The sequence below is a fragment of the Sceloporus occidentalis genome, unplaced genomic scaffold (assembly GCF_023333645.1).
Source record: "Sceloporus occidentalis isolate IW3139 unplaced genomic scaffold, rSceOcc1.0.p SCAF_4, whole genome shotgun sequence".
Lineage (NCBI taxonomy): Eukaryota > Metazoa > Chordata > Lepidosauria > Squamata > Phrynosomatidae > Sceloporus > Sceloporus occidentalis.
Window position 1 is genome coordinate 146,129,744 of NW_028316984.1, and position 16,603 is coordinate 146,146,346.

Sequence of the window (16,603 nt, forward strand, 5' to 3'; positions counted from 1 at the left end):
GCTGGCTAGATGTGCAACAGTAGAGAAGCAACATGCTAGATTTCAGCATAAATGCTACTTTTCAGATAAGGCATCTGACAAGTAAAGGTCAGCTGCTGTAAAAATCCAAACTACCTGAGTATGGATTTGGATTGTGGATATACTGTTATCTTTAGAAGAACTTCAGTTTTGATCATGAATTCGAAAACCTAGTATAATAGTAATATAAAGTTATATACTGGCTTTTGCTGTGTATAGTGTCTGCTTTTTAGTAGCATATAAATACTAAAGTGTGAGCAATAAGTTATACACATATTTTTAATTAAAACTAACAGGTATTCAGTTACTCGACAAAAGAAGCTATTTGCCTATATTTGCATGCAACTGAAACAACCAAAACTGGAAACTCCAAACAGCCAACAGAGACTCTGAACTCAGCCAGAAATTACAATTTAAAAAAAAAATCAACACTAATAAACAAAGGAGCTTCACCATGGTAACTTTCTGGTACAGATATGATCTACTCATTAATTAATTGCAGCCAAAACCAAATCCACTAGGGAATGTGGTTTAAGTTACAAAATCCTTTTGAAACCTATTTGGACTTCCCAATTTCTTAGTTGGCATTTCATGTTGTGTAGAGGCAGTCAGAAAACCTAAAGCACAGAATGAGCTCTGGCTTACTAGAGAGGTTAAGAACAATAAAAGAGTCTTTGGGGGGTATGTTCACAGTAAAGAGGAGGAAATGGTAGGGCCACTGCATGGAGAATAGATGGAGAAATGCTAACATGGGACAGAGAAAAGGCAGATTTACTCAACACCTTCTTTGCCTCAGCCTTCTCACAAAAGGAGAGGGGTGCTTAACCTGAGGAAAATGGAGCAGAGGACACAATAGGGAAAATGTATCACAGAGTAAGTTAAGAGGTAGTAGAGGAATACCTTATTAATCTAAATAAATTTAAGTCACCCGGACCAAATGAACTACATCCAAGGGTATTAAAAGAACAGGCAAACATAATCTCAGAGTCATTGGCAATAATCTTTGAGAACTCCTGGAGAACAGGAGAAGTCCCAGCAGACTGGAGGAGGGCAAACGTTGTCTCTATCGTCAAAAAAAAAAAAAGGGGGGGGGAGGATCCTAACAATTATCATCCAGTTAGTCTGTCATCAATACCAGGAATATTTCTAGAGATCATTAAACAGAGAGTCTGTGAAGTTAGAAGTGTATACCATAATCACAAAGTCAACAAGGGTTTCTGAGAAAGAAGTCATGCCAGACTAACCTGATTTTTTTTTCTTTTGCTTTTTTTGATAAAATTACCAGCTTGGTAGATGAACGGAACGCTGTACATATATCAAATCTTGATTTCAGTAAGGCCTTTAACAAGGTTCCCCATGACATTCTTGCAAACAAGCTCGTAAAATGCGAGTTAGATAATGCAACTGTTACAATAGATTTGTAATTGGTTGGCCAGCCAAACCCAAAGTGTGCTCAGCAATTGCTCCTCTTCATCCTGGAGAGAAGTGACCAGTGGGGTGCCAGAGGGTTCTGTCCTGGGCCCAGTGCTATTCAACATTTTTATCCATTACTTACATGAAATAATAGGGGGCATGCTTATCAAATTAGCAGATGACACCAAATTAGGAGAAATAGCTAATACCCTAGAGGAGAGGATCAAAATTCAGAATTACCTTAATAGATTAGAAAGTTGGGCGAAAGTTAGCAAAATGAATATCAACACAGAGAAATGTAAGGTATGGCACTTAGGATGGAAAAATGAAATGCATAGAAATAGGATGGGGGAAACCTGGCTTAATGAGAGTATGTGTGAAAGGGATCTAGGAGTCTTAGTAGACCACAAGTTGAACATAAGTCAACAGTGTGGTGAGGCAGGTAAAAAGGCCAATGTGATTCCAGGCTGCATCAAAAAAAGTATTTCCTTGTCTAGATCAAGGAAAGTAATAGCACAACTGTATTCTGCTTTGGTCAGGCCACACCTGGAACACTGCAATTCAAAAAGGATTTTGATAAACTAACACTTGTCCAGAGAAGGGCAACTAAAATGGCAGAGGATCTGGAAACCTTGCCCTATGAGGAGAGACTTAGGGAGCTGGGTATATTTAGCCTGGAAAACAGAATGTTAAGCGGTGATATGATAGCCTTGTTTAAATATTTGAAGGGATGTGATATTGAGAATGGAGCAAGCTTGTTTTCTGCTGCTCCAGAGTAGGACTCAGAACAATGGATGCAAACTACAGGAACAGGTTCTACCTCAACATTAGGAACTTCCTGACAGTGAAAGCTGTTCAAGAGTGGAACACACTCCATCAGAGTGTGGTGGATTCTTCTTTTGAGATCTTTAAACAGAGGCTGGATGGCCATCTCTCAGGGATGTTTTGGTTGTCAGTTCCTGAATGGCAGAGGGTTGGACTGGATGGCCCTTGTGATCTCTTCCAACTCTATGATTCTACTCCATTCTCTACTCCAATGTACAGCCAGCCCTCCACATTTGCAGCTTTGGTGTTCACAGATTTGATTATTTGATTAATCTGTTCTCTCTAGGAATCTCTAGTTCCTCCAACTCAACTCTTCCAGAGGCTGACCACAGAGTAACACTGGAGGACCTAGATATTTCCTAGAGAAAATACTGCTCTAGGAACTTATAAGTCCTCCAGCGCAATTCTATGGTCAACCTCTGGCAGATTTTGACCACAGAGTTGCGCTAGAGGACCTAGAGATCCTTAAAGAGGTGTCACCTCAGGATAAAAAAAAAATGTGGCTTTTTAATTTGCAATTTCCACTTTCATAGTGGTCGTAAACCCCTAATCCCAGCGAATGCAAAGGGCCCACTGTACATAGAGAATATACGCTTTTAAAAGACGAGGCATAAATCAACTTTCAACTCCGAGGCAATACCCAACTGTTGGTCAAATCTTATTTTCCTATAATAATTTTGGGATTACTAAAACTAAATCCTGAGTAGTCCCAATTCAACTGTACAATTTATTATTAAAACATTCTGTTTTAAGGTTATCACCCCACATAGATATCCAGAAAATAGTGCACAAGTCATTTTATTAAGATCACAAGTGGCAAAATGCTGCTCTAACTTGGTCAGTAGGAATAGTCATGTGAGAGTTTGGTTGCCATTCACCTCCAATCTACACAAAAGTTTTCAGTGAACAGTGGCATCACTTATCCACTTACTTTGAACAAAGCGAAGAAACCCTACAGAAAATTTAAACAATTTGCAACTTCCCCAAGTAACTTTTCAAGAAACTGGGAGCAGAAAACTGCTAAGAGACAAGAAGACACAGCATCTATATGGAATTGCTCTGAGTGCATATTAAACACGACAGCATTATAACACCATATTAATAGAACTGATATACGTATATTCAAAAATGGAGCTTGTGCACATTTACTACCTTTTATGTTTCAGATTCTTGGCTGTCTGGCCAAGAATAACACAAGGAGAAACTTCACATTTGTGTTGTTTGTATGTGTACGTTTATGCAACGGGGCAATTCCACCACTGCCTAGTTTTTTACAGAAATAGGGGAATTGCCCAAATGTGACACAAGCTTTCATTTTTAGTTCTTTTCAACAAGAGAAAAGTCTATTCTGTAATTGTAATGAGGATGTATGTACAGAGATTCATCAGCTGGAGTGCTTTGCAGACCTCCAGCTCTTGGAAAAGATTTCGTATCAAGGACCAGCACTGATGGCCCATTCTACAGAGCTGACTCGGAGAACAAAAATTGTGTAATACTGTTGCAAACTTCTTTAGAAATCAAGTTTCAGATGTCTGGTAGTTAGCTGCCCAGTATTATGCTTTGTAGACCATTTCACACTCTTGTTCAGTCAGAAGCATGTTAACCCTACAACCAGCTCTGCATCTCCTCATCATACCTCTGTGGCTCAATGAAAGGTTTGTCAATTGATCGGATCATTAGCTCCCCACAGTATACACATTCAGCAGCCACAATATCATCAATGTCAGCTTTCATCTGTTCACGACTTGGTTGGCCCTTTCCTTGACCAGTTACATCTGTATCTTTAGGGCGATGGTGGGATTTGGAGGGTTGGCTTGTCGCTGAAAGCTTCTTTTGAAGGTCCTCCAGCTTAATTTGCTTATAGGCAGGCAGGTTTGGATAAACTACCTGGAGAAGACAATCATAATGGAACATGTGGCCACAGAGAAAGAGATAAAAGGGACGGTTTAGAAGCGGAAAGTCACAGGCTGCACATTTTTCCTGGGGTTCCACAGAGCCATATTTGTTCCTCATCTCCTGAATGTCCTCTCTGATCCTTTTGGCACTCTGTGTTGCTTCCTCCATCTCTGTCTTCAGCTCTTCTATGTGTTTGTTGTAGGCCTCAAGGGAATTGCAGATGGCTTCCTTGAAGTGATCAATAGTGACAAAGTCTGGGAAAAAGGGAAGGACATCTTCAATCTTCAGTAGTTCACAGCTAGAAAGGCAAGCCATAGCCTTCTTGACATCCTTTTCCTCCTGGACTACATGTCGTGCAATCTTCAGCCAGAGCTTCTTTCTCAGCTCTTCATCCTCTTCAGGAAGGTCTGCGCAGGACTTTGCCATATCGACATCAACCTGGGTGGGGGAAATCAAGAAGGAAGAAAGAAGGGAAAGGAAACTGTTACCATATTCTGCCACTCTTATTGCAAAATATTTGGGGGAGGGCATTGCTAGGGCAACAGGAGCATAAGAATCAAATGCCCTTCATCTATTCCATTAGATATTAGACGCTGTTCTTAGTAATCACAGGTCATTTTGAAAATTTGCCTGTCCGGAGGTGCAAAATTGAAATGAGTTGTCTTTCCACATTGGTCTCATTTTTAATTTTAATCCTGACCCTCTGACTGCTGTGCTGAGTGGCACTGGCTTGACTAAGTGGGCCCACACTTCTGGATTTGTTTTCGGCTTTTTCCCATCTTCCCATTTCCACACAACTGCATACATGTTGTGCTGCTATTTGGGATTTCCAGGGGAGTAGGAAGAGGTTTCCCTAGCAGTTCACTTTCTAATTTTTTCCCATTTCAGCAAACCCCAAAATTCCTTTTAAGGATGCTGATATCTCTCTCTTCTTTCTGCACAGTGACATTGTGACTACACAAAAATTAGCATGCATCTTGTTACAACAGAAAGATTTAGTTACATCTATGGCAGATTTATCAATGACTACTATTTTCAAGAGCTAAATGGGACCTATTTCCAACTGCCAGATACTGGGACAAACAATGGAATAGTTATTGCCTTCTGGGTCCTGCAGCTAAGAGTGCTAACCTCAGTTACGCAAAAGAAAGCTGATCAAGGCCATTCATATGCTAGAGAACTGGAGCTAAGACCCTCTTGTTTTCAGATCTTGGATTACAGCTCCCCAAATTCCATTCACATGTTGGATGGAAGATTCTGGAAAGTTGTAATCACCCCCTCTCAAAAGTAATGTTCTAAGCTCTGCTTACTTTTCAAGCTGTGAAGATGACAACAGTTTTTCCTTGTTCATTCTGTCCTAGTCTTTCTTCAGCATCTAAGCCTCCCTCTTTTCAATGAAGACTTAGACTTTCAAGAACTTAAACTATCTTGGAAGCTGAAGGTCTGATTGTTCATATGGTAGCACACGTACCTGCAAAGCTAGATCCACAGCTTCCTCATACATTTCCATAACTTTGTACACATGTACGCAAGCACGGTGATGGCCATGTTCAGCACAGAGACGAAGTGCATATTTCAGGTCATAGTGGATGTTGTCAGCATATGTTCCTGCTTGTTCCAGGTATGATAATAGTGAGTCAGGGCGACATGAAGCATAGAGGGACAATAGGTAATTGTGAATGGCCTGCTGAGTTTCCTTCAGCTCACTCACACAGAACTCCATGTATCGAATGGCTTCATTGACCTGCTGGGTGCTCCCACTCTGACTGTAGTTGACCAGGGCAGGGATGAGGTTCTTTGCATCCAATTTCTTGCCCATTTCAATCCAAGCATCCACAACCTTCTTAGGGATGTGATGGATCAAAACAGGAGAAAATTTGTAGAAGAGATTCTCATCCTTGATTTTCGAGAGGACCTCTAGTGCTTCATTGTAATTTTCATGCTGACAGTAATGGGCTATCACTCGCTCATAATCATGCATTATGACAGCAAAGTACACCATATGTTCTGTGTCTCCATGACTTGCCAACAGCTCATGAATGGTCGCTCGATTGTTAAACAGGCATTCTTTATTTTTGGGGCTGCCCAAGAAGCTGCGGAACTTATCACGGGTCTTCTCATAGAGATCCCGTTTGGAGGCATCACCTTCTAGTATACCCAAGCGATTTAAATACAGCTCTGTTAGCCAAGTGGTCAACAAGGTGGTCTGAGTCTTTTCGGACTGCTTCAAGTTAGCTAGTTTTTTAATCAGGAACTCCATCAATGCCTCTTCCTGCTGGGCTTCAATAAACTTAAGGGCAATCTCCTCAAAATAATTCTGGGTCAATGCATAACATTTTGCACTGTCCAGGTACCTCCTGTTCTGGAAACAGTATTCTGCCTCCTTTGCCAACACAGTATCTAAACACTCAGGACGGTCTTTGCAGTATTCTTTGGCCAAATCAAATTTATTAATATTCATATACATCTTCCATACATCACGGGACTCCCGCTGTACATTATACCGAAACACTACCTTTTCTGTGTGAATCCAGATCTGCCCAAATGAGGGATCTTTGATCATACGCTTCAGGGAGCCAAACTTTTCCAAGAACATGTCCTGGAAGACGACCTGTCCATTCAGTGTGCACACAGCCTTCACATGATCAGGAAACAGCAGCAGAAAATGGAACTGTGTGAGCACTATGGAGATAGGCTTATTGGCTACTGCATCCACGTCAGAAGGATATTCCCAGACTTGCTCATCACTCAGAATAGAGTCAGGACGACCATAGTCCAGTGACCCATACAGAACACCATTTCCCATCATCCAAGAAAAAGAGCTTGGAGAGGAACGAAGCTTTGGAGTGTAGAAGGCTATTTCGCTGTAGCCAAGGCTGGCTGGAAACTCCCGAAAGCCAGGCAAATGATCTGCTGGCATGCTAAATATTGCACCAAAGGCCTGCTGTTCTGATCCCTCTGGAATCTTGCCAACAAACTGGAAGAGCCTCTTGCGGGTGGTGGCAATTATGAAGCATTTACCATCAATTCCTCGCTCGATCTCAAGGCAGCAAACCGGGGCAGGCCCAGCTTCTTCTTCCAGGTTATAAATGAGGCGGAAGTATTGGTCAGGGTTAGTGCCAAAGAGGCTCCCTTCGCTGACTGAAATTTCAGCCTCATATATGTGGCCTTGGGCTGTCCCAACCAAAATGGGGCCTGTGTTCATCTCCGTACCAAAGAACTTGTTCCATCCAACACTTTCAACCAAATGACCTTTCCAGCGGGACAAAATGCGCACCTTCTGAGCACTTCGATTCAAATAGAGGCACTCACTGGTATTCAGGGCAATAATAAGATGAGAACCTGTAAAAGAGAAATTGATACAGAAAATGAGATGATTATGATTATGAAAAGATACATCATAGTAAGGAATTGATCCTCGTCTCCCTGGACGTATCCTCGAATGTTGAGGGAGGTCCCATGAATTAATGAATTTAACATTAGCAGAACATTAGTGGAAGCTAGAGGTACCCCCTTTAATATATGAATTTAATAATTAATGCAGAAAATAAAAAAAAATAAGAGAAATGGGCAGATTAACACCTATGATAAATAACAAATCAATTCAGAAGATAGAAAATGAGTGACTACCAATATTAGAGTACAGGAAAGAAACTTGGGGAATAAATAAAAATATTTTTTTTAACTGCTAGAGAATTAAGACTCCAAAGGGGTGGAGTATTAGTAAAAATATTAGGAAAAAAACCACAAAGAAATGGGATTACATTATTAATGGAAAGAATAAGCACAATCAAGAGATAAAGAGTTATAGTGACTGGTATAGGTAATCAATGAGCAAAGGGAAACTATGAGGTTAATACTGTTGTGATATATAATTGTATGTAACTTAAATTACAGATGAATGACAGTATTATATATCATGCAATTGAGGTTAACTTAGGAAAGATAAGATGCACTATGCAGAAGGGTGAATGGATTGGAAGTTACGTAAGAAGATGACAAAGATTATTTCACTTATGAGCAAGATGGAAACTGCACCATTGACCTTTATTTCAATAAAGTTTTAAAAAAAAGAATTTAGGCAAGACAAGCATAAAATATTCAGAATAGCAAGATGATAATATTTGGTATAAGCGCTCCCCCTGCTGGATCAGAGCAAAACCACTATCTACACTAGAATTCAGCTTATGCAGTGGCCAACCAGTCGCCGGTGGGAAGCCCTTAGGGTGACCATGTGGGTAACTGGACTATCCCACTTGTGCTCCCTAAAAGCTGATATGTAGAGGGATACTGCCTCTAGTACTGGAGGGAATACAGTTCCACCAGCCACAGGCAGCTCCATCAGTCTATTTCATCTCCTTTAACACAGAGCCCAATAAAAACATAATATGAATCATGTAAATAACTCTTGATCATTTTATTCCACATTTGTTACTCAGTTGTTTCAAATGAACAATGCCATAAAAAGGACCTTCCTTTTTATTTTTAAGGATGACACCATGTACCCTCAAACACTTCATGTAAGAAATTTACAACTTTTCAGAGACTAAGGAATTTACTTTTTAAGCATTTTAATACTGATTTGTACAACCATTAATAGGCAATATTATTTGGAATTTGGTTCCTTCTGGTCTGAATAGATGCTGTATTTCCTAAAACAGAAAATGTTCACAGCTAGCCCTTAAAACCTTTGATAAGATCCCTGTTTTAAAGTTATTTAATAGTTCCTACGCATTAACAGATATGAATCTACATACCTATTGTCTCCAGCATTACCAATCTGACTCATAAATTAGCTGTTTTGATAAGGTTAGCAAACATACCTGTTGCTAAGCCCCTTTTTTGATTCTCAGACAACTTACAGAAAGACAAACAACAAGGAAGTTTATCAGAATATCACCACCCTATTAAGATGCCTTTTAATCAGTACAAGCATACTGAAAGAATACATGTAAGCCTATGCATGTATTCAAAAATAAAAAGGCAGAAGGAATTTTTCAGGCCAATGAAAGAGGTGAGAAATTCAAAAACTAATGCAATTATAAACACACAATGCATCTACACAAGAAACCCTTAAGGAAAAACACTTTATAGTGTTGATGTACAAAGAGAATGAAGGGTCAGTCTCAGTAGAATTACTGGGGTTGGCGTCACCCAGTGTAGTAACTCATGGTGTCACCCACCCATTCATCTCCTCCCATATCACACCACACAAAATGCTGAATTATGTGAAGTCAAAGGCTTTCACGGATGAAATCCATAGTTTTTGGGCTATGCGGCCATGTTCTAAAAGAGCTTATTCCCCAGTCACTCCCATGCCAGCATTCTCTGAAGATGCCAGCCACAGATGCTGGCGAAACGTCAGAAATAAACTTTTCCAGAACACGGCCACATTGCCCAAAACCCCCACAAAAAATATAAAATCCTGAATGGTGTTTTTTGTACTAATGTTACTTATAAATCTTAATTCCCATATAACAGACTGAATGTAATGGTAATAGTTGTGACACAAAGAACTAGCAAAATTTAAATTATACCTTTAAATTACAATCCCATTCACACCTAAATGTATTTATATGTACATATTTTCACATGGTTAAAGTGAAAAATAGATAAGATGATATGTTTTTAAAGACAATATTAAAATAATTTTCATAATTTTTATTTTTTTAAAAAATTAACTTAAAATTTAACTAAACCTGTGGCCTCGCCTTTCTCCTCCCACTGAGCCTCACCCCATTCACACCATTTCTGCAGTGTTTTAAAGGGAAGCAGGCAAAGGCCACAGCCCGTTTCTTCCAAAAGGCAGATGTCTGGGGAGCAGTGGTATTATCCTCCTCCCTTAAGGTGTCACTTGGTGCAGCCTGCAGTCCCTCTTCCCACCCCCAGACACCCCTGGCCAGTCTTCTAGATACAAATAACAAAATATACATTGTTTACAGCATTTAGTAAAGATGCCAAATAGCACTTTATACCTCCTCTTCTCATTTTACCTGTGTGGTCCAAAAACAGCTTGTGAACTTTGGCTTCATCTTTCCGTCCAAGCTCTACCTGGTTAGGCTCATCTGCCTTGGCCAAGTCAAGTCTACATAAAAGGGGAAATAAAGCAAATTGCTTAAATGTAAAAGAACAAGAATGGATGAATTGAAACTTTATTGTTGGACAAAACATCAGAAGACCATTTCACACGCAGCATATCCTAAATGGATCTTGTTTTTTGTAAAATAATTTTAAGTCTGTGATTAACTCAACAAAGAAGACATTAATCAGTTATGAGACCATGAACTGTCAAGTTCCATGCAACCTTCTTCCAATCAAAAGAGATATTTTTGGTATCCAAATTCATTTTTTTGTTGTAGAATACACAGAAAATTATACCTACAAGGCTGGCACTCTATGGCACAATCATCTGAAGAATTGTGGAAAATGTTGCCAATTTTCATAGAATGGTAGAGTTGGAAGAGACCTCAAGGGTCATCCAGTCCAAGCCCCTGTTGTGCAAGAACATATAAAGCAACCCCAAAAGGGCCATCCAGCCTCTATTTAAAAACCTCCAAAGGAGACTCCACTGTCTATCAGCTCTTATCGTCAGGACGTTCTTCCTAATGTTGAGGTGGAATCTTTTTTTCTCTAGTTTGGTTCCTATGGGTCCCACCCTCTGGAGCTGCGGAAAACAAGCTTGCTCCAGCCTCAATATGATACCCCTTCAAATACTTATACAGGGCTATCATATCACCTCTTAACCTGCTCTTCTCCAGGCTAAACATCCCCAGTTCCCTAAATCGTTCCTCAAAGGGCATGGTTTCCAGGTTGTCACTAATATTGCATTTTTCATGTTTTCTGAACATTTCTGGTTTCCTTCCCCCCCCCCCCACACACACACAAAGAAACCCCCAAACTGGAAAATCCCCCCCCCCCCCCAGCTTCAAAATTTCTGGAAATTTTACACTTTTGATTAAAACATATTAAAATGCAACCTCAAATGCATAACAACTTAATTTCCTGGCACTTTGAGGAATATGACTGTTGTTCAAAATCTGAAGTGACAGTTCTGACAGAGGTCAAATATTAAGCAGCAGCTTTTTGGTTTCCTGCAATATTGACTGTTCCACAATATTGCACAAACTGAGAAACAAGACTTGAAAGATGAGGAGGGGTAGTTGGATACTTCCTCACCACACCCACATTCAGACATTTCAATAAAAGGAATGGGATAACAGAAAAGTCTGCACCAATTACCTAAAAAGTATGTCTTTCCCAAGACTCATACACAGTTGGTTAGAGGAGACAACCAGGCTGTTAATCCTCTCAGGAGGGGTGAAATCAATCCTCTGTTTGTTAAAAATTGGTGTTTCCTTTTCCAGGCGAGCATTCACATACCCTTAAGGAAACAAAAGGAAAATTACTAGTTTAAAAAATAAATTCAAACATAAAAGAATCCAAAGTTCAAACTCTAGCTCTGAAAATAGATGATAAAGACAAACAACAACTGGAGACCATCATAACTTTATGTCCTGTTACTTGGGATCTCCTCTGACATTTCTGGTTTTTATTAGAAATGTAGGAATTTACCTTAAAACAGATGAGATTGTTTATCTAGCCCAGATTAATTGTTTATCTAGCCCCCCTAGAGGACCTGAATGTATGGAGCAGATTTGCACCTTGTCTGAAAACTAATTCACAGCCAATGGAGTCATCTTAAATATTGGGGTAATATGATCCCTCCTAGATGTACCATTAACCAATATGGCTGCTAAATTTTGAACTAATTCAGGTTTCCAAACATGGTACAGATGTACAGCACAATGCAGAAGTTTAGCTTTAAGATTACAAGCACATGCACTACCATCTTTAAGTCTTCCAGCTCTAGGAAGAGACATAGCTGGACTAACAGCTGAAGCAGATACAAGCATTCCTGGCCGTCATATCTATAGAAGCTGTCATTTGGAGTGATGTAGCCAGAAGCACTCCCAGACTGTGAAAACTGTCTTTCAGGGGGAGTGTAACCTCATGCACAATTGGTTGACACACCTCCAAACCCAGGTTAGGATCCTCAACAATAAGCACCTCCATCTTGTCTGTATTCAACTTCAGTTTGTTTTTCTTCATCCAATCCATTACCTGCTGCAGGCACTCATTCAAAGGAGACACACTATACTTAGCTGACATTGTTTTTGATAGATATATATATTTGAGTGTTATCAGTATAGTGATAGCACTCCGCCCCAGGCCTCCAGATGATCTCTCCCAGCAATTTCATGTAGATGTTGAACAGCACTGGGGATAGAATGACATCTTGTGATATACCAGTAATGGGATATTATTGGAGGTCTTTTACTAGACAGATCAACAGTCTTCCAAAGTGTGGGATAATGAAGGATAAATTATGCGAAGCATTTTACTATGCCTTTTCGGGGCAAATATGTCTCTTTCCAGGATCACAGAGAAAACTCAATTTGTAATTGAAATGGAAAACAATGCAACATCCTTGATGTAGAACAAATCACAAAGTTTGGTCTTTAGAGAATATATGAGTTGTCATTATTAGGCACAGACAACTTATAATATCAGATTTTTAAAACCTCATTAGTCCTTCACAGGTACCAATTTTCTTGTATAGCTTTAAAACTGGGCAAGTCTTTTTCTCTTCTAAGCAACAACAAGCCTGGGAACATCTTCATTGGCAACACGCACCCAAAAAAACTGATAAAGATTACAGCAAAGATGCTCAATACTTCACTATTTGAAAACTGTGCCACTCTACTTGGCTCATGGCTCCCTTACCATCTTCTGGGATGAGGAGAATTACATTATAAATCAGTGGTTTCCAAACTTTGATCCTCCAGATGTTTTGGACTTCAACTCCCAGAAGCCCCAGTCAGTTTGGAATTCTGGGAACCACTGCTATACAGCTTGGGTTCAGGATATCTAAAGGACCCTATCTCTTTTTATGGGACAGATATGGTGGGACAGAAATGGGTCTAGGATATTCTGGAAAAACCCTTCTTTCTGTCCCACCATATTCTCACGCTTGATGGGAACAAGTGAAAGCCTTCTTGGGAATTCCTCCCAGTCTTTGGAATTCTCTTCCTAGATAGGCCAGGATAGCTCCCTCCATCCTCTCCTTCCATTGACAACTGAAAACATTCTTGTGTCACCAAGCTTTTAGAAACTGAATGGGATGAGCTTTTAATGATGTGCTGTGTATTGTTTTGTGGTCTGCATAATCTTTTAATTAATTATATTTTTCATGTTTAATGTTTTAACTTTATGAATTGTTTAACTGCTTTTATATTTATACTTTTATCAAAGTTTTGTGCAGTTTTTAATCTGTAGCGTTTTTCCCTATGTTGTTAGCTGCCTTGAGTCCCACTCTTGGGAGAAAGGCTGGATATAAATTAATAACACACTACACTGGGACTATGTACATCTATTCAGCTATAAGTGTTAGCCTCAATGAGACTACCAGAGCTTTACTTCTTTAACAGAAACTTTGGCACCAGAATTAGAAATAACATTGAAAGAATAGAAATAGGTTCCTACGCCATAAAAAAGAAAGGCGTTCAATGTGTTTCAATTCAAAGTGTTTCAAAACTTAAGCTGGCATACTTTGGACACATCATGAGAAGGAACGGATCACTGGAAAAAACAGTAATGCTAGGAAAGGTGTTGCGAAGTAGAAAGAGAAGCTGAATGCTAGATGGAGGGACTCTATTAAAGAGATCACAAGGATGAGTTTGCAGGAACTGGGCAGAGCAGGGGAGAACAGGGAGCCTTGGGGCTGTCTCATCAGCAGGGTCGCCCTGGGTCAAGACTGAAGGGGAAGGCAGTTAACAACAACAACAAACATGTGCCCACTGGAGAGGTGGGAAACTATGGCCTTCCAGAAACTCTTTGGATTTGGACTTGGGTTTTTGCAGGTCTTCTGACATTAATCTTTCCCGCAAGGCTGCTGCTAATGCAGCTGCATAAGAATCTGCACTCAGAGACTGAGCTTCGCATTGCTATATAGAACTGTTATACAGAATGAAAAGTGCAGAGAGAAACATCCTCCCTTTTATAATATTACTAAGCTCTCATCCTCTCCCTGATATTGACTGCCATTATGTTCAAGAATGAGCCAAGCAGGGGTGGGCAACTGAGGCCCTTTAGGTCTTTTTGCACTGGGGCTCCCATCATCCCTCATCACTGTCTCTCTTGGCCAGGACAGGCAAGACAGACAATGATAATCCCTGGCTAGGATTCCTCCTACGTTTCCCTATGATGGGCAAGTGGAGAGGCTGGAGCAGGGACCCTCCTCCTCCTTCTTCTTCTCACCCGTGTGGGGGATGCCCAGGCTGGCGCGGGTCTGTTGCGACGAGGCCGAGTGGGAGAGCGAGTCCACGTACTGGTCCAGAATGGAGGCCATGCTGGGGCCCCGACCCTCCTCAAAACACACACACAGCTGCCCTCTTCCGCTCTCTCTGCAGGGGCCTCTCAGCTGACAAGCAGCACCAGGGAGAGGCACTTCCTGTTTCCGGTTCTATATTTTGACCATAGAGAGGGTTCCTATCTAGGCCCGCAGGAGTAACCCTCACTGCTTTAAGTGTCTAGGCTGAAGGCTATGGAATTCTGGGAGTTGGAGTTTGTTGTGGGGCCCACAACAAACTCCAACTCCCAGAATTCCATAGCCTTCAGCCTAGACACTTAAAGCAGTGCCAAACTGGGTTATTTCTCCAGTGCTAAACTGGGTTTATTCCTCTCACCAAACTACAGTTCCCAGAGTTCCACATACACAGGCATAAGCTAGATACTGTGGCCACATTTCCACACTCTTATTATTAATAGGGCTGCTATTTCACTGTTAGCACTGCCCTGTTTGCCCCCACTTGCATTCTGGGGTTTGTAGTTCAGTCAGGCCTAAGGGCTCCCTGGCTTGAATGCTAATATCCCAGAATGCAACAGGAGGCAGCCAGAGCACTAGTACTGCAATAGAAGCACTGTAAGAGTGTAGTGAGGAAATGTGGTTATGTAGAGAGGTCTTGTCGCAGCTTTGAGACTAACTGAAAGAAAAGTTGGCAGCATGAGCTTTCCTAGACTAAAGTCTGCTTCTTCAGGTGGATTTAGGAAGTTTACAAGTCTAGCAAAGCACATGCTGCCAACTTCTTTTGTATATAACAACATTGCTTCAAAACACACTGCAGAAATAATCCAGTTTGGGACCACTTTAACTGCCCCTGGGACAGTGCTATGGAATTCTGGGAATAGCATAGTCAGCGTTTTGACCACTTGAATACTCATCTGATAAAGTAGGGTTGCATAACTTGCATGTCACAAAATAGTAAAGTCTTCATTGTAGATTGTTCATTGCAGCTTTTGTCCACTATGTGGCAACATGTACCCATGAATAATACAAGTATCAGGTAGGCAGATACTTGCAGAGTAAAATTGGGCCCACTACAGAAAGGAAGGCACATATGTGTTTGTGTTTTGCTGAAATGTTTAAAAACACTTAAAATATCTCCTTTTAGCTCCAGAAGTAATTTAAGAGATAAGAATCTGGAATATGCAATGTTTTCATGACTTTGTTTTAGAATTTTCCATGCTATTCCTTCACTGGAAAGGCAATCCCAGGACACAGTACTTTAAAGAACCCACACAATATAATGTAAAATGTTAATTTAGAATGTCAAAATTGCCCTTAAAATTCTTGGGGAAACAGCTAAAATTATACAGAAAGAGTGCTGTACACATTTATTTTGCTTATTTCAAGTCTGTTTAAATATTTATATTTAAAGTTATTTTATTTATATGGTGCATACAGTATAAATATGGCCAATATACTGTATAAAGACAGTGTCCATTGTAGTATAGTGGTTTGAGTGTTGAAGTGTGACTCTGGAGAACTGGGTCCTAATACCCACTCAGCCATGGACCTTGGGCAAGTCACACTGTCTTGGTCTCTGAGAGGAGGCAAAGACAAAACACTTCTCTGAACAAATCTTGCCAAGAAATTCCTGTCATCATGTCACCTGAGCATTGTCATAAATCAGAAATGACTTGAAGGCAAACGGCAACAAACAACATTGTGGGTCTTTATTTAGGATCAGGGTCTGATATTAAATGCCTTATCTTCTTTTCTTCTTTTTCTTTTACAACTTTTCTTCTTTTCCTCTTCTTTTACAGCTCTATCGTCTGTGCTGCATGAATAAACCAAAATATTCATTCTGTCCTTTATCTCTCATGCATCAGCAGAACACATTTTGGTTCCCCATTTACATTTTGGTGAAGAATCCAACTCTGCATGAACTGTGTAGGTACGTATTCTGCAGTATTTCCACCTGCATGGTTTCCAGATTTCAGTCTATTGTTATGTATAGTTTTTTTTTTTTTTTTGGTTCAAAAATATCCCATGTAATCTGTTGCTTTTTTGCCACTGTAGCATGTGTGTGTGCCTTCAAGGAACCTGTCA

At 40.3% G+C, this 16,603-nt stretch overlaps 1 protein-coding gene across 1 annotated transcript; it reads right to left on the minus strand.

Annotated features, from left to right (window-relative positions):
• Window positions 1–3,038: 3,038 nt before the first annotated feature.
• Window positions 3,039–14,746, minus strand: VPS18 (VPS18 core subunit of CORVET and HOPS complexes). Its single transcript, XM_089521923.1, has 5 exons — window positions 14,470–14,746; window positions 11,392–11,533; window positions 10,146–10,237; window positions 5,624–7,494; window positions 3,039–4,590 (listed from the first exon to the last, which is right to left on the minus strand). Exons 1-5 carry the CDS (start codon window positions 14,558–14,560, stop codon window positions 3,862–3,864), a joined length of 2,925 nt encoding a protein of 974 aa, XP_089378049.1. The 5' UTR covers window positions 14,561–14,746; the 3' UTR covers window positions 3,039–3,861.
• Between the last annotated feature and the right edge of the window lie 1,857 nt (window positions 14,747–16,603).

What these genes read in the sequence shown, in the direction of transcription:
- VPS18 (XM_089521923.1), bottom strand. Translation starts at nt 14,560, where the DNA reads ATGGCCTCCATTCTGGACCAGTACGTGGACTCGCTCTCCCACTCGGCC. An exon ending in CCTGGGCATCCCCCACACGG is followed by an intron (nt 11,534 to 14,469) that starts GTGAGAAGAAGA and finishes TGTTTCCTTAAG; the next exon opens with GGTATGTGAATGCTCGCCTG. An exon ending in CTGTGGATCTAGCTTTGCAG is followed by an intron (nt 4,591 to 5,623) that starts GTACGTGTGCTA and finishes TCCCCCACCCAG; the next exon opens with GTTGATGTCGATATGGCAAA.